General features: G+C 38.0%; 1 protein-coding gene across 3 annotated transcripts in view; it reads left to right on the plus strand.

Moving 5' to 3' along the window:
* The first annotated feature begins 1,016 nt into the window (after window positions 1-1,016).
* Window positions 1,017-18,273, plus strand: part of ODAD2 (outer dynein arm docking complex subunit 2) — a 164,057-nt gene continuing 146,800 nt past the window's right edge. Inside the window, exons 1-6 of one of the 3 annotated variants that reach the window (XM_074324752.1) lie at window positions 1,017-1,087; window positions 4,870-5,139; window positions 10,927-11,084; window positions 15,448-15,640; window positions 16,258-16,364; window positions 16,544-16,680. In XM_074324752.1, the coding sequence (XP_074180853.1) occupies window positions 4,913-5,139; window positions 10,927-11,084; window positions 15,448-15,640; window positions 16,258-16,364; window positions 16,544-16,680 (822 nt within the window). In that variant the 5' untranslated portion in view covers window positions 1,017-1,087; window positions 4,870-4,912. Of the gene's footprint in view, window positions 1,088-2,403; window positions 2,536-4,869; window positions 5,140-10,926; window positions 11,085-15,447; window positions 15,641-16,257; window positions 16,365-16,543; window positions 16,681-18,273 lie in introns of those variants that run through there. The other 2 variants (XM_019731479.2, XM_019731480.2) reach the window with 2 other exon arrangements.

Raw genomic sequence — 18,273 nt, forward strand, 5'->3', positions numbered from 1 at the left:
CTTGAGGCAAAATGATTCCACTGCTAACAACTTTCGTACTCTCAAAAAGAAAAGAAAAGAACCCAAAACAAAGGGCAAATCTCTCTCTCTCATTTCTCTACTTGTCTGCAGAAAGTCTCTGTTTTTAAGCTGGGACAATATAATATCCTGCCTTAATATCATTACACACCTGATTCTTTCTTTGGCTTTAGAATCTAGTTTTAGTTCCTAAACACTCTACCACCCTAACTCACCCAGCACTGCTCCCTAACATTGTACCCCCCATAGTATATGGCCTATTCTCTTTTATTGTGCCTCCCTCCACCCCCCAATATATTCTTCCCCCCACACTCAGCCCCAGCTGGTTTAACAGCGTAGGGACTCTTGGAATGTCTACTGCTGCTGTCACAAGACTTTTCTTAATGGACAGAGGTACCAGGCACTACACAATATGGGGAAATGTTCTTGTTTCATTCCAGTTCTCTGAACTAGACTACTGAAGAGCAGTTTCTGCTTTTGCAGCGAGTATTAAGAGTATTCTACCACATTTGCTTTTTGAAGAGAAGCATTTAAGATTGACAAATCCTGCGAGAGGCTTTATGCTATTTTTGAGAACTCAGTTCCATAGAACACCTGTCTGGAAGTCTGTGGAGAAACAGAAAACGGCGTTTCTAACGAAATATTCGTTGCTTTTGTTGTAATGTTAGTTGCTGGTGACTTTAATTAAGGTAAATGTGTCCCATCTGATGGAGTGAGTTAGAAAGAGTCCTCCAGGAAGGAGACTGAATAACACTGTTTCCAGGGAGGGGGCAAGCGGAGCAGCGGATTGCGGGGCCGGTGGAACCTCGCGCGCGAAGGGCGTCCCCGGGCCGGCTGCGGCGGGGCGGCAGCTGGGGTCCCTGGCGCACGCGGCCGCGGTCAGAGCAGGCTCAGAGCGCAATCTCAGCGCGGTCGCGCGGGGGGGGGGGACGGGCTCGGAGCTTCCCTCCGCCCGGCGGGGACGCTCTGTGCGCAGCCGGGGCCCCGGTGTTTACCTCGCGTCCTAGCAACCGGCGGGCGCGCACGCGCAGCTCGGGGCGCGGGGTGGGCGCGGAGCGGGGCGCTGCAGGTGAGTGCTGGGCGCCAGGAAAGGGTGGCCACTCCGGGCTCGCTGCTCCTGGGGACCCGGCCCTCCGGCCTCGCTCGGTTCTTTGCAGCGTTCCGCGAGGTTCGAGAAAAGGGGGCCGCTCGCGGGCCTCGTTTCTTTCCCTCTCACTGTCTACTGGTTCTCTCCTCGGGCCCGAGAGCCGCCCCTCCCCTTCTCTCTCCCGTCCCGGTCTAGCCAAGGTCTCCCCACCGACACCCGGCGCCTGCCCGGACCTGGGGAATTCCTGCTCCTTCGCCTCCGCGCCCCACTCTCCACCCCTACTCGGACCACATCTCTTTCCTCCGCTCTCTCTTCTTCTCCGGTTGCCTCCCTGCCTCTCTTACCCTCTTTGCCTTTCTTCTCAGCCCTTGCAGCTTTGCCTCTCTCTCTCTATACTGCCTTCGCTGTCTGCCCCTCCCGCCTGTCCCCGTACTTTGTTCAACCTTGGACACTTATCCTCCAGCTCCGGTGGCGTTCATGTCAGTTCTGGAATTTTAATTTTTCTGTATTCTCACTGCATAGCTTCATCATTCTCAGAACGTCGGTGTATGTATGCCCTGACTCCCAGTCGGTGTTACCAGCCACATTTCTAAATCTCAGAGTGGATGCTTATATTCCCTTAGCCTCATAAACAATTAGGTTTTGCTTCGCTCAAGTGTTACAGAAATTATTCATGAATGGGCTTCATTTTATTAATGATACTGGAAGCTTGCACTTATATCTACTAGATTAGTAGAGAAAATTAGTGCAAATGGATTCTCAATTTATGGAAACACATTCACAAAATTTTTTCTTTCAATGGTTAAACTTCTTTAAAATTGTACTGTTAAATCAAAGACATGTAGTATATATTCACATGTATTCATTGTAACCATGGTGCTTGGGCCAGAAGAACTCGTGGATTGGAAACGGGTAAAAACTGGGAAGCAGCCTATCTTGATATAAAGTGTTAGTTTTTGTATTTTTTCCTGAGTTATATTGACTGATCATTTTTGAACACCCCTGGAATTAGTTGAATAAGTGCTGGCTTTGGTTCTCTTGGTAAATTAAGAAACCATCAGAAATTTCTCATACTAAGGATGATAAAAACAAAACAAAACAATAGATTACCCTGTTTTCTTCTTAAAACTCATTCAGTTAGACCTGCAAAACGTCTCTCTCTCTCAAAGCATTTTTATGCATGATCTCCTTATCTTTGGAATGGTCATAGCCCCCCCCCCCCCAGATTTTCTTAGGCCTTTTGCTAACCAGCGTTCTCAAATCAAACCTGTCCATTGATGAAGCTCCTGGTTTACTAGGTCCAGAAGAACAATTTAAAGAGATTCAAAGATATTACAATTACATTTCTATAAAAATTTATCATGATGGAAAGAAGAACTTCTTGCATTTTTTAGCTCCTTTTAAAGTGTCTTCCAGGTAGTTGCTATATGGTAAGTTGACTCTCACAGTCTTATGAAATCTATGTAATTTCATATTTTACTTTAAAAGGTACAAGAAGAAAATGATGCACATGCTATAGCTTTATAAGATCACCAAAACAGGTGTTATGCTTAAGATTAAAAACAAACAGAACGGTCTACCTAAGCCTTTTGATATAAGATAAAGCTGTTTGAACTTATTCTTAGTTTGCACTTATTTTCATAATACTAGGAAACTGAAGACTAACACATACACATCAGTTCATGTTTCTGTGTTCAGCGTCTTGCAATAGAAAGAACTGCACACTAAAGCAAGTGCACAGAACAAATTTGTACCCTAGTTGTATACATTTTATTTTACTAGCACTTTTATATATACATATAATAAATATGTATATATATATATATATATATATATATATATATATATATATCAGTTTTCAACTCTATCTGATACAATACTTGGGTTTTTATAGCAAATATATTATAATGCCTACTTTGCTATTCTGAAATCAAAATCATAGATAATAATCCTACATATGTGCATAGTTTTAAATATTGATAGTGTCCTACTGGATAAAAAAAGGAAAAATAAAAGGAAAATCATTGTCACAAAATATCAGCATGTCAATACTCAGGTACCACTATACTGAAATATATAATGAAGTAGTCAGATGCTCCAGCCTTACACAGAATTTCTGTCGATGCAGTAGTTCCAAGTGCAAATTGATACAGACATGTCATTAAAAAATTGTGAGTAGCATTGCCATTAATGGTGTGATTTTCCAAAATGTTGAACTCTTGGTAAAGTTCTATATAAAACGAAGTATGTACAACCTTTCTTTGATTTATATGATAGTTGCAATCCCCGGAAATCCAGTGTATATTCAAACTGAAAAAAAAGTACTTGGCGATTATTTGTAAAATGGAGCTAGGTTCTAGGAACAGGCTTTACTTATCGGAAGTTTTTTTTACATACTAAATGCCTGGAGATTGCAGCAGAAATCAAATCATCCTTGTAGGGGACTGTCCGGCACATTTGTAGGACATCTGGCATTCTTGGTTCTCATGACTAAATGCCAGTGCTGTACTCTTCCTATCCTTTTGATGATGAAACGTCTGTACAATCCTTCTGTACTGCTTCTCAGCAGGCAGCACTGCCCCACTGAGAACTAGGACATAGATGTCCCTGTTACTGGGTTTCGAGATTTAATACAGTACAGAGAGTAAAATCCCCAAGTCATTTCCGTAGAATCCTGCTACTTTTGTGCTTTTGTAATAATGATGGAGGTGGGGGGTAAGCTAATTATAGTCCATGTTTAACTTTATACCATTCTTCTAATATTCTGAAGAAAGATTTTAATGACCCATGTTATTACAAATGAGGAAGCAAGCAATTATAGATTATCTGCAAAAAGCCATAAATATTCATTATGAATTAATATCAGAACTTTATATCTAACTTGGTTCTTAAATATTACAGATAATGTAATCTTTTTAAAGATCTTCTTTTAAAGACGAATTTCTATTTAGCCAAAGTGAAATTTATTTCATTTGAATTTCTGTTTAAATGTTAATGCTAGACTGTTTCGGTAACCAATTTGGATAAACAGCCTAAGGAGATTCTCATTTGTTCTTACATCTGTCACAAAAAATTTGCTCTTAAGAAAGTTATGAATTACAATAAAATATTCTGGGCAGGATATGTGGGTGGTATTTCCTCAGATATTCTGATTAATAAGATCAATATGTGCTATATCAATTTTCAGGAAAAAAATAAAATTATATTGCACAGTAATGTTTTTATTCTATTTCTTATTAATTCAGAAGGCACTTGGGGAGCTCTCAGAGCTCCCAGAATCATGTTATCAGTCATCATTGCACTGATGTAGATATGATGAGTATAAGAAAGTCAGGGTAACCCAACTCAATTTAATAGCATAATTCTAAACAATGTGTGACCCAGGTCAAAAGAGCATTGCTCCCTTAACTTCCAGCTCCAGCAGAGCTGCAAATCAGAGACCAGTTCTTTTTTCCACTCTTGGAATTTTCTGTTTCCATTTTCTGCCCAAGTATTTGAACTTTCTTTCTTAGGCCCAGGGAAATGAGAAAGAAGTTATTCATTTCAGGGCAGACGGGATTGGAAAATCCTTAAGTACCAGTCAGTTTTACTTAGAGCTGGTTTAATGAAAATTAACTGTTTTATTGAAGACAACTAAAAAAATTGACCTATAAGGTGAATAAGTAGAATGTGGGTTGGGTAGTACTAGCTTAAAATCTTGAAGAATGTTCCAGTGAAAGTGTGGATGCTGTTGTTTTTTTCTAATTCTTTCTACTTTGATGTAGCGTGTGTGCTGAGCTCAGACCTGAGAGAGCTTTCTGGGATCCCATGGGTGTAGCGCTGACAAAATCAGTGCAGTGGACTACTGCTGCTGGATTTGGAACTGGAACCCTAGAAATTACCCCTCTAAATGAAGCGATTTTAAAAGAAATTATTATGTTGGTGGAGAGTTTTATCTATAAACATCCCCAAGAGGCAAAATACGTTTTTGTAGAACCACTTGAATGGAAGACAAATTTGGACCCCTCAGCATTTGAATCAGGTTATGTTGTCAGGTAAGCCAGTTAATTGCTTTTAGAATTTAATATCTTCATTGTACATGTTTTTATTGATTGGTTGTGGGTTTGAGGCAGGTCATTTAACATCAATGAATCTCAGAAATCTTCTGACCCAGGGACTGCAAATCGGAGGCACTTAGGTGAAATCTGAGGATATTTCATTTGGTCAACACACTAATTTTCAGTTTGAATTAGAATTTCTTTTGATAGGGGATGCATTCTCCAGATTACCATGCTCCCAACATTAGCTATTGTTTGATCCATATTACCTGCCAGATGCCAGTAGGCATTGCTTTTGTGTAGACGTACCCTCTGGTATTTAAACCTACCAGTTCCTGGGTGGCAGAGTGACAGTGGTAAATTTTGCTCAATATAATGGAGAGACATCTTAGCAATTAACTGCCCTCAAATGAGAACCTTCCAAATCTGAGATTAAGAAAAAAATCCTACTTCCGCTGCAAACAGTGAGCTGTTTTTACACACACACACACACACACACACACACACACACACACACACACATACTCACACACACAGACACACACGCACACACGGTTGGACAATTAAGTTCGCGAACTCATACTAGAAAAAGTGCTACATACCTCATTGCTGAATATCACTGTAGTCACCTTCCTAATACTCCCCGTGGGAAGCTATGCACCGATGCCAGCATCTAGTCCACCCTTCAAAGCAATTTTGGAACTCTTTTTCTGGAATGGCCATCAGAGCTGTCATTGTATTACCCTGATGTCCTGAATGTCATCTTTCAATATTTCCTTTATCTTTGGGTAAAGAAAGAAGTCATTAGGGGCCAGATCAGGTGAGTAGGGAGGGTATCCCAATACAGTTATTTGTTTACTGGCTAAAAACTCCCTCACAGACAGTGCCGTGTGAGCTGATGCATTGTAGTGATGCAAGAGCAAAAAGTTCAGGTCGTCTAACTTTTTCATGCAGCCTTTTCAGCACTTCCAAATAGTAAACTTGGTTAGCTGTCCAATTGGTACAAATTCATAATGAATAATCCCTTTGATATCAGAAAAGGTTAGCAACATCGTTGCAACAAGTTTGTGAACTTATGTAATTGTCAGATGTTGTGTGTGTATGTGCGTGCAGGTGTGTGTGTGTATACATATATACATATATAAGATAATTATATATGATAAATATATATATAAATTAATATATCTCTGTTTTTGTTTGGTCAGCCTCAGTTTATTTTCCACTTCAGGCATCCTGATCTTTTTTTCGGTTGTCCAGATGAACTTTTAAAGTTCCGACATATCAAAAACTGCTCCCTAACTAGCCAAAGCTTCCTATAGATGCCTTTTCCATTTTTTCCCTTTGGGATTATTTGTGAGAATAAAGTCAGAATTTCATTTTTAGAACTGCAAAACCATTCTTGAACTGCATTTCAAGAGCTTTGTAGTTCTGATATCATGCTATACCTTCTCTCTGAATTTTCCGAAATCTTTTCTTTAAATTGTATTTTTATTTCTAACTCTGCATATGGTCACTTTATCTCAAAGTGCTTGTCCTTCTTTGTTGCTCCCACCTAAGTTCAATGTATTATCACACATTGTTTTTTCTACCCTTTGAAAGATGAACTCATCTGCAAAACCAATTAAAAACACGACTGACTTAGTACAAAGACAGATTTAAAGCAGATGTTAGAAGAGTATTATTTTGTCATTGTATCTTGCCTTTGTACTAATTTTGTGTTCCAACTACAAACATGACCACATCTGGGGCCTCGTTAGGTGGACTGTCACGCACACCTCAAGTGTATCACTATTTCTCTTTCTGTATCCTTGTCCAATTTCTTTTGGCTTTATTTCTATTCTTACATCTCTGCATACAGTCTTTATGTATAGGTTTCCCTTTTAAGCAGAATGTTTTGGCACCATGTATGTTTTGAACCAACTGCCCTTCATCGTCTTCCTTTTTCAAATGTACGTACCTTTTCCTTGGGTCAGTTTTTCTATCCATCATTCTTATTTGTGACCTTTATTGATGATATCTTTAATGTTGGAAGGGCTGAGAAGGGTCTAATAGTAGTGCTTGTTGTTTTAAAGCAAACCATGCCTATGTGGCTTAATGAAAACCAGATAGGTACTGATTGCCCTAAAGAAGCAAATAATATAGCTGAGATTTTGGTAATGATGGAAAATACCAAATGTTTTCACATCCAGGTCTTCATAATACGCTTTACTCTCCCCAACCCCTAACCAAAGATCTGTCAGCAACCCATAGCCACTCGGAGTTTGTTACATCTAGCAACATAACAAGTGATGTAAACCAGAGATGCCTCAATGGCTGGAAGAACGTATTATTAAGACAACCCAACTACCTTATTCTTTGGTTCACATGCATTCCCCTTGCTTAGCTGCTGACCCTTAGTACACCATTTATGCATTTATTTAAAGTGGGGAAGCTGTCTCTTTCCAGACAGGATTCAGGTCTGTCAGTGCAGGTGGATGACCAAAGTCATAATAAAGGATTTGAACTTCGAGTTTTTATATATGTTTCTACCAAATAGGAATGTTGGACTAGGAATCCAACATCCAAATAGGGATCTTTGGATGGTTTAGAATAAATCATAGTCTTCTTTCTATAGATTCTTTCAGGCTTCGTGTTGCAAACCATGTCAGTTTTATCTACAGTGAAAGTTGATTGAAGTGGGTAAGCTACCCCCTTTAGTTGATCTCTGCAGATATTTTAGGGCACATATTTATACCTGTAATTGTGGCCTCATTTCTCATTTGATGTAGTGCATCTCTGAAGGTACTCTCTGTAGCAGTCAAGGAAAGTCTGATCAGCCTTCTTCTGAATTAGGCTTATCAGCATCTGACATTGAAATTGATCCTTTAGTCACAAACTGAAAAGGTTTTACATTTCATTAACTATCTTTTGTGCAGTTGGTTTTAACTGAATAGACACAGAACTTTTCACATGTTGCACAATTCATTTTTCTTTCCTTTAGAATCATTCCCAATGTTCAGCTGTCCAACCTGTAATAATATTTGTCATCATCTCTCCATGTTCAATTTTTTTTGGGGAAGGGATATTTCTACTTTCATTGTAATGGGAATCATAGGTTTCTTTATTACCATTTTCAATTACTTTTGTTCTTTTCAGATAGGATGCGATTATTAATCTTCCCAGAACACCTCACAATGAAGCCCAAATCTACTGTAAACTACGGACATATGACGCCACTCAATGGCAACACCATCTGTTGGTGGTACACAGACCTGCGGTCCTTCGATTCTCTAGAACCTAGCTTGGGAAATTTATAAATTGGATAAGCATTCAGAATCACTTTGTGAACATATTATTACCTGCTCTTTTCTCTTTTTCTCTGGTAGAACTATGATTTTTGAATTACATTTACTTTAATATTGCAGTATTTTAGTGGCAAGTCTTGTTCTGATGTGTCTCAGTGCTTTGTATGAGTTAGGACAAAATTATATGCTGGTAAGAGTTCTGGATGGATGAGAAGTCAGACCACCCAAGCCGTGGCCCTCTTCCCCACAATAATGCATACTTCACTCACAATTCATATCTCTCTGGTCCTTAATTTTGTGATCAATATCATGAAGGGCTGAAATACATGATCTCCGACCTTAAAATATTGTATTTTGGTAAACGTTTTAAGTCATGGTGTTAGGATCAATAGCCATAACTTTTGTTATTGGGCTCTTTGTTTTTTTTCCCTGAGAATTTACTAAATAGTTTCTCAAGTCTAGCCTTATTTCCTCTGTTACTATTTAGACATGCATTTATTGAGTAATTACTATGTTCTGGACACTAAAGTAGACACTGGGGATTAAATAAATAACACATTTTCCTGCTTAGTACTTTTAGCTCTCTTCCCTAATTCCAATTTAAAAGTTTCTTGATCAGGTCAGTGGATTTCATTTACAGCACATTCCTCTTGACCTTCATGAAGTGATACAGTATTTTTCTTCCTAAGAGCTCTTTTTTCAGGTGTGAGAAGCTGTGAGCCCAGAAACTGAAACTTGCGCTTACATCTTCCCTATAGCTGGCTCTGTGAAGTTATAGGTTTCAGTTGGTAGGAGCAATGAAAAATGTCACCTGTGCCCTTCAGTTCTCCCATTCCTCACCAGGAGTTTCACTTTCTCAAGTTAAGTAGCTTGATATTGTTGGCATTCATTCAGCCTATAACTTAGTTCTCTCTCCATCCACTTAGCACAAGTGTCCAGCCCTGATATATGAGTCTGTAAGAAATTTCCTCAATCCTAAGGACATTACTTCAAAAGCTTCATTGTAGAGAAGATATGCATTTTGTACACAATGTATGTCCATGGCAAGGCTGAAAACATTTTAGTCATTCATTTATTCCTCTTATACTTATTGAACATCTTCTGTGTGCAGTTACTACGTGAGGTACTGGGGATAGAGCAATGGGTGAGACTAATAAAAGTCACCATCTTAGCCCCTATTGGTGCTGTAACAAATTACCACACACTTTAATGGATTAAAACAACACAGCTCTGTTATCTTACAGTTCTGCAGGTGAAAAATCTAAAATGAGTCTGTAGGGCTAAAATGAGTATGACAGGGCTGTGTTCCTTCTGGGGGGAAGAAGGAAATTTGTTCTTGCCCTTTCCAGCTTCTAAAGGCCACCTGCATTCCTTGGCTCATGGCTCCATGTTACTCTGACCTGTTTCCATCATCACTTCACCTTCTCTGACTTGAACTGCCTGCCTGCCTCTTCTAAAGACCCTTTTGATTACGTTGGGCTCCCCTAGATATTCCAGAATAGTCTTCCCGTCTCAAGATCCTTAACTTGATCCACTTGCAAAGTCCCCTTTGCCATGTAAGGTAATACAGTCATAGGTTGTAGGGATTAGTATGTTGACATTGCGGGGAGCCATTATTCTGCTTCGTACAGTTTCCGTCCTCTTGTTTCTAGTCTAGTGAAATAGGATGAGTAGTAGATGGTCTGAGTCTGTCAGATTTACTTTTTTTGATGAACTGTCAACATTTCATGTCTATTTATCTGCATTACAATTTTAAATATGTTCGATCATGTTTTAAGATGTGGGCCATTTTGCCAGGGATATCAGTGTGTAATGAAACCTAGGCAGTTTAATTAATGTCATAAGTGGTAGAAATCTATAGGAATATCACTGCCATAAAAACATCTTAATATTTTTAAAATGCCAACCTAAAAAACTCATTAAAATGGACAGAAACACAAATCCAGGAGACCCAATAATTTCTGATCAGGAAAAGCCTATTTAGAAAAACTAGTTATTATCCTAAAGTAAACCAAATTAAGGGTTTGGAGTGGGGAAATAATCCACAGAAAGGATCTAGTTTGTCCCTTTTTTTCATAGCTTTTTTGTTCATAAACACAGAGTATCCAAGAAAATTTCTAACCACTAATTGCTGTGGTATATAAATTTTATAAATAAAATAACATTAGAGATCCTCAAAACATGAATGGTTCTGTAGAACTGGTGACTTTTTAAAGTGGTCCAATACATTGTTAGAAAAACAAAAACTGAGTTCATGTAGGTATTCAAGAAATTGCATCAAATTTTCTTTCTGGATATAATATTGCTCACTATGATTGCTAATAAGTTTGTGGATTTAAGGGTCTGAGTGTGGATGAAAGTGGGAAAATAGACGGCCTTCTAACAAGATATTTATATTCTGTGTTTTATAATGAGACATGGGATAATTTGCTGAAATATCTTAAATTTCTGCTGGCATCCAGGTTACCTGAAGCTTTCAATTTTTTTTTTTCATTTTTAGTGCAACAACAGTTAAATCAGAAGAAGCTGATAAAAACGGACAGCCTTTGCTATTTCTCTCTGTACCACAAATTAAAATTAGAAGCTTTGGGCAGCTGTCATGTTTGTTATTTATTGCCAAAGATACAAAGCTGAAGGAAACGCAAGCATGTATTGAAGGTGATATTTACACTCCAGTCTGTGATTTGAACTTTTAAAAACATAATCTTAGGGCAAAGCATTGGTTATAGTCTCTTGAAAAATGTTCCGTGTTCTAAAAGGTACAAAATCATATGTTCAGCTTTAAAAGTCATTAATTTTCCTTGGCTGAAATGTTACACTGATATCAGATTTCTACTTTAAAATTAAAAGCCTCATACTTTACCACTGGTAAGCTTCTAGATTTCTAATTTTAACCTGTGGTTTAAAGAGAAGGCTTCCTAGTTTCAGGAACAAGCCGAGGCCTGTAGCCTTTAGGGTCCATGTCAGGGGAGACGACAGATGTTCATGACGGAAATCCACACTCTCCCCTCACATACTGCTGTGATGGACGATGATCTGTCTTCTTTCAAATGAATGTAGGCTTTTCCTTTAGCCCAGCCAGCCCATAATAGTCTCACTTTCCATTTGTCTCAATGCTGTCCCATTGTGCATTGCACAACCTGTGATAGTTCCACTCATTCAATGGGGAAATATGTTCCTCTTCATTAAGGATATATAATATGCTTATTACTGTCAAATCTAATATCCAAGAAAAATGTGATGGATTGCCTGTTACCATTATGTGCTAAATATTTCTTATGAGAAATCCCTAATGACTGTGTATAAGTTTTGCTTCCTTGGACTCCCCTGACCAGTGGGGCCCAGGCATAAGGTACCTGAATTCCACCTCTCACTGTTCTTTGTCACTGTTCTTTGTCACTGTGAGGTGGGAAGAGAACCATTTACCTTTTCTTTTTTAATTTAATTAAGATGTATACCTTAGGACAGCAGCCTCTTTTTATTTCTTGCCTACTTTTCCTTGTTAGGCTATGTTGTACACCAAAGCTACTTTCATGAGGAGGAATGAAATCTTGAGAGTAAAACTGAATTCAAGAAGATTGTTAATAAGGGCATGATTCTTCATTAAATTCAACTTAGTATGTAATGTAGATCGAGTTTGGCTAGATATGTGGCCTTTGCTGCATTTTGCCCTTTCTACAAAGATTCTAAGTACAACTCTTAGTGTTAGGTCCAAACGGCATGGTGCCCGGCAATTTGGGAGTCAGTCTTATGTCTTTTCCTAGAATTCACCTAGTATCGCTTTTCATAAATCTTTAGAGATGACAGCCATTAGGTTGATAAGTTGAGATGCTCAATAAGTAGTTGATTCCCAGGTCTCTTTTCCTTACACCTCCCCTCATGCAATCCTCCCTCAGTCCTATGCCATTTTTGCTATTTCCTGGTGGCATAGCCCAGTTCCTGTTGGAGAGTTAATGGCATTACTGTACTTCTCTCTCTCTCTTTTTTTTTAAATTAAAGTTTATTGGGGTGACAATTGTTAGTAAAGTTACGTAAATTTCAGGTGTACAATTCTGTATTACATCTTCTATAAATCACATTGTGTGTTCACTACCCAGAGTCAGTTCTCCTTCCATCACCATATATTTGATCCCCTTTACCCTCATCTCCCACCCCCCACCCCCTTACCCTCTGGTAACCACTAAACTATTGTCTGTGTCTATGAGTTTTTGTTTCTTCATTTGTTTGTCTTGTTCTTTTGTTTTTGCAGTTTTATATACCACACATCAGTGAGATCATATGGTTCTCTGCTTTTTCTGTCTGACTTATTTCGCTTAGCATTATAATCTCAGGACCTATCCATGTTGCCACAAATGGTCCTATTTCATCTTTTCTTACCACTGAATAGTATTCCATTGTGTATATATACCACAACTCCTTTATCCATTCATTTATTGAAGGACATTTTGGTTGTTTCCATGTCTTGGCCACCGTAAATAAAGCTGCAATGAACTTTGGAGCACACGTGCCTTTATGGATAAATGTTTTTAGAGTCTTTGCGTAGACACCCAGGAGAGGGATTGCTGGGTCATATGGCAATTCTATTCGTAACTTTTTGAGGAACTTCCACACTGCCTCCCATTGCGGCTGCACCAGTCTGCATTCCCACCAACAGTGTATGAGGGTTCCTTTTTCTCCACAGCCTCTCCAAAACTTGTTACTATTTGTCTTGTTGATGATAACCATTCTGACTGGGGTGAGGTGATATCTCATTGTGGTTTTTATTTGCATTTCTCTGATGATTTGTGATGTTGAGCATTGTTTCATATGTCTATTTGCCATTTGTATGTCCTCTTTGGAGAAATATCTCTTCAGGTCCTCTGCCCATTTTTCAATTGGGTTGTTTGTTCTTTTGTTGTTGAATTGCATGAGTTTCTTGTATATCTGGATAATCTGGATATTAGCCCCTTATCAGAGGCACTGTTTGCAAAAATCTTCTCCCATTCAGTTGGTTGCCTCTTTATTTTGTCGGAGGTTTCTTTTTGCTGTGCAGAAGCTTTTAAGTTTGATATAGTCCCATTCATTTATTTTAGCTTTTACTTCCCTTGCCTTTTGGAGTCAAATTCATAAAATGCTCTTTGAACCCAAGGTCCATAAGTTTCGTACCTATGTTTTCTTCCATGCAGTTTATTGTTTCAGGTCTTATGCTTAAGTCTTTGATCCATTTTGAATTAATTTTGGTACATGGTGACAGATAGCAGTCCAGTTTCATTCTTTTGCACGTGGCCATCCAATTCTCCCAGCACCATTTATTGAAGAGGCTGTCTTTTCTCCATTGTATGCTTTTTGCTTCTTTGTCAAAAATTATCTGTCCGTATTTATGTGGGTTTATTTCTGGGTTCTCAGTTCTATCCCATTGGTTTATGTGTGTGTTTTTCTGCCAATACCATGTTGTTTTGATTATTGTTGCCCTGTAGTACAAGCTAAAGTCAGGGAGTGTGATACCTTCAGCATTGTTCTTTTTTCTCAGGATTGCTTTGGCTATTCGGGTTCTTTTGTGGTTCCAAACAAATCTGATGATTTTTTGTTCTATTTCTTTAAAAATGCCATTGGGATTTTGATGGGGATTACATTAAATCTGTATATTGCTTTGGGTAACATGGCCATTTTTACTATGTTGAGCACGGAATGTCTTTCCATTTCTTTGTGTCTTCTTCAATTTCTTTTAAAAATGTCTAATAGTTTTCAGCATATAGGTCTTTCACATCCTTGGTTCAGTTTATTCCTAGGTATTTTATTCCTTTTGTTGCAATTGCAAAAGGAATTATTTTTTTTAATTTCTTTTTCTGACATTTCATTGTTAGTATATAGGAATGCAATGGACTTTTGTATGTTGATTTTGTAGCCAGCAACTTTACTGTTACTGAAACAATCAATGAATACAGTAAAGTTGTACTTCTCTTCATCTCAATTGGATCCATCTCTCTGAATTAGTCCTTGGCTTTCCCCCCTCCCTGTCCAAATGCATATATATTTCATCTTACTTGAATTATTTCTTTCTAAACATGTTTTTGCCCCTTTCTCCCTCATTTTCAATCATATATATATATATATATATATATATATATATATATATATATATATTAACCTTTACCAAATTTTGTTTTCAGCATATCTGGGTTCAACTTTCACGTCTATATCAGCCTTGCTCATAAGTTGGTGTTTTAGTTTTTCACTATAATTTTGGTATATGTGTAAATACTGGCTAGATTTGTTTTTCCAACTCTAACATCAAAAGGCATTGAAAATATACCATGTTTCCCTGAAAATAAGATTTAGCCAGACAATCTGCTCTAATGCATCTTTTGGAGCAAAAATTATTATAAGAATTGGTATTATAGTATATTGTATTATATTATACCTGGTTTTATAGTAAAATAAGACCGGGTCTTATATTAATTTTTGCTCCAAAAGATGCGTTAGAGCTGATTTTCTGGCTAGGTCTTATTTTTGGGGAAACACGGTAAGTAGTTTGAACAGGTGGAAAAGACTGGCAGGAGATCTATAGACTGAAGGAAATATGCTATTTTGGAAAGAAAGCATTGTGAATACTGTGAGCACTGACACACACACACACACACACACACACACACACACACACACACACAGTTCTAGTAATGATTCTTTTAAGGAGACCAATATTCCTCTATCTGCAAATCAATTCTGAATATATTAATTGAATGTCTTTTCTGAATAATGCCTCATGGTCTACTGAAAGAAAAAAAAGTATGTCTTAGTCTTTGTCCTATGAGGGAAATGACATATATAGATGATATTGCAATACAAGTAGAACATCTCAAAAGGTATAAGAGAGTTCCTAAATACAGTAAGTCTGAGAAGTAAGGATTAACTCTAAGTGGGTCCATCAGAGAAAGCTTAGTGAAGGAAATATATTTGAGTGGGACTCAAAGGATTTGTTTGTCTTTATGTTTCCTGTAATAGAAGACAAGAGGATAATTTTTATTTATTTACCTTTTGTCAGCTAACAGAAATCCTGTAGCAAAAATCCTGGGCATGGATTACAATACAATGAAAGAAGACTCATCAGTATTAAATATTCTTGATAAAATTACCAAAGAAGATGATCCTGAGAGTGAGATTAAGATGAAGATGGCCATGCTACTTGAGGAACTGGATCTGCACCTCCTCAACTGTTCTCTAAAATATACTTCGTTGTGAGACTTTAAAAAAAAGAAACCTCTAAAAATTAGTTGCAAAAAGTGCTGTCAGAGTTTTAAGGGAAAAAAAAGAAAAAGAAAGCATGGAAGTCATTGCTATTGATTTAACATTCAATTTTATAGGAATAAAAGTTTAGTTTATTGCATGGGTATTTCTAGTTCTAAAAATTAAAATTTGCAGTCGACATTGCTAAAATATTCTAGTGAGATTTCATCTAATTCTAAAGACATTAAGTGGCTTTAGAATTTTCAAAGTCTCTTAAGACTCTCAGATAAATTATTAAATTGTAAAACAAATATGTAGAGTTTGTCAGGTTTAAAACTTTTTCATTTTCTAGTGTTTCTAGTCTTATCATTAAGAAATAAAGTGAATATTTAAGTTAATACACTTAATAATGTTGCATTAAACATGAGTCAGTAATTCCTTGATGGTTTGACAGTATTATGAGATTATGGCTAAAATTAACTACAATTTTGTTGTTGTTGTTGTATAATTTAGCCACAATTTTAATTATAAGAAAAGGTATTCCCCCAACATAATGGGATGTTTTCATGTATTTTCTGTAGATTCTGTCTTAAAATATTTAAAATGAATTTCTAAACATTTATTTCAGAGAAATACATTTAAATCCAGTGACTATTAAGAAGGATATAGAGCTACTCAAACATTTCTCAGGACAGGGAGAACAAACAGTCTTGGAATCTATTGAATATACCTCAGGTTTGTATCTTCTTAGATTCACTTATGTTATATATATTACCATAATTATATTTTAAAAATGTTTCAATAGCTACATTGGATTTTATTATTTAAGGAAATGAAAACAATTTTATTACTATTTATTTTTTTGGAGCTAACATATTTTATAAAACTCTAAATTGATTGATAATTGGTTTCAGATTATGAATTTTCAAATGGGTGTCGAGCCCCACCTTGGAGACAACTTCATGGGGAAATTTGTTATGTGCTGGTGAAACCACACGATGTTGAAACGTTATGCATTACTTGTTGTGCAGAAGGAGTATTTTTAAATGGTGTAAGTAATTAAAAAAAATAAAAAAAACAAATAGAAAAACAGTGTTGACATTGGTGCTTAGCTTGGTCTCTGTAAGTGCAGGCCTGTCTCCGGGATTGAATCCTAATGACCATAGAAAATGAAGTCCGGTTCCATGGAATTTCAGCAGATCCCCCTTGCTATGTGTGTTTGTTGGGCCAACCCAAAATTGTCTTAGAATTAGCCCCAGTGTTCCCACTGCAGGCCATTGTCAGTCTTCTAAGAAATGGCCTTTAGAGTGGCTCATTACACTTTACAAAACAAAGTGATTTGCTTTATGTAACATAATCAGTTACATAATCAGTGTGTAACATAATCAGTTATACAAGTATTAAAGGGGGAAAAAAGGCAAATAGAAAAAGGACACTGAGGTAAAACAGAAGCCATAATTGCGGCTTCTGCCCTAAGAGTTGAGGTGACAAAGAGAAGAGGAGGAGGGGTTATCAAAATGTGGATGCCTGGAGGAAGTGCCCCATGAAGCTGGGACCCAGATGTCTGTGGAGGGGGTCATTGCCAGGCCGTGCTGGTCCCTTAGGAGCTCAGAGGAGGGTCCTATAGAGCTGGGACTTAGGCCTCTGGAGAGTAGACCCTGCTTGCCTTGGTGATGGTCCCTCTGAAGAATGGTCACTTCCAGGCTGTGCTGGTCTCGGAACTCAGGTGGTCTCCATGAAACTGCGACTCAGACCTCTGAGGAGTAAGCACTGACCAATTAGTGCCGGTCTCTCAGGAGCTCAGAGGAGGACCTTGGCAGAGCTGAGACCCAGATCTTTGAAGGTGGTGCCCTGGTTGGCTGATGATGGTTTTTCTGAGGGGATATGATGAGCCCTGTTGTGAGACTATAGGGAAAAACAAACTCTGGAAGTTAGAACCAACTGTTGCTACTGGAAGCAACTGCCAATGCCAGGGGTGAGGGGCCATTGCTGGGGTGACTAACAGTAACAGAGGACAAATAGGAGGAGTGTGTCCTTTCTTCCAGCCTTTCAGTCTTGCTTTCAAGTTTCTGGTAAGGGAGAAACACAGTTTTGCAGATTCCCAGCCCGAGTGTCACAAAGCAGAGTGTGGATAGGTAAGCTTCGAGCTAAGAATGAAATAGCACATAGCCTTCTGAATCTTTTAGATTAAAAACTTTATTTTCAGTCTTGTACCTGTTCACTGAACTTAGCTAGAAGGAGCTCAGCTTTTTCCTTTGCAGTACCCTGCCCTCAATGTCTTTAATGTAATTTTGGGACTCACCAGCAAAATTCTACAGGGGGACCCAAATCATCAATGGGGTCCCAGGTATCACAGGGGACTGCTTGGAGAGTTGCAGCACCTGGGCTTGGGTTGGTATCAAAATTCTGGTGCTGTTTCTTGATTACTTGTTGACACCCCTTCTGACGTATCTTAGGTCCTATTTCTTACCAGCATAACACTTAGCTTATTTCTGCGTAGAGGAGGGAGACAACCGAAATATGATTTTGCTTTTGTTTTGTTTTTTTGATACTTTAGAAAAGTGAGCCCTGTTGTGAGACTATAGGGAAAAACAAACTCTGGAAGTTAGAACCAACTGTTGCTGCTGGAAGCAACTGCCAATGC

Source organism: Rhinolophus sinicus, linkage group LG02 (assembly GCF_036562045.2).
Source record: "Rhinolophus sinicus isolate RSC01 linkage group LG02, ASM3656204v1, whole genome shotgun sequence".
Classification (NCBI taxonomy): domain Eukaryota; kingdom Metazoa; phylum Chordata; class Mammalia; order Chiroptera; family Rhinolophidae; genus Rhinolophus; species Rhinolophus sinicus.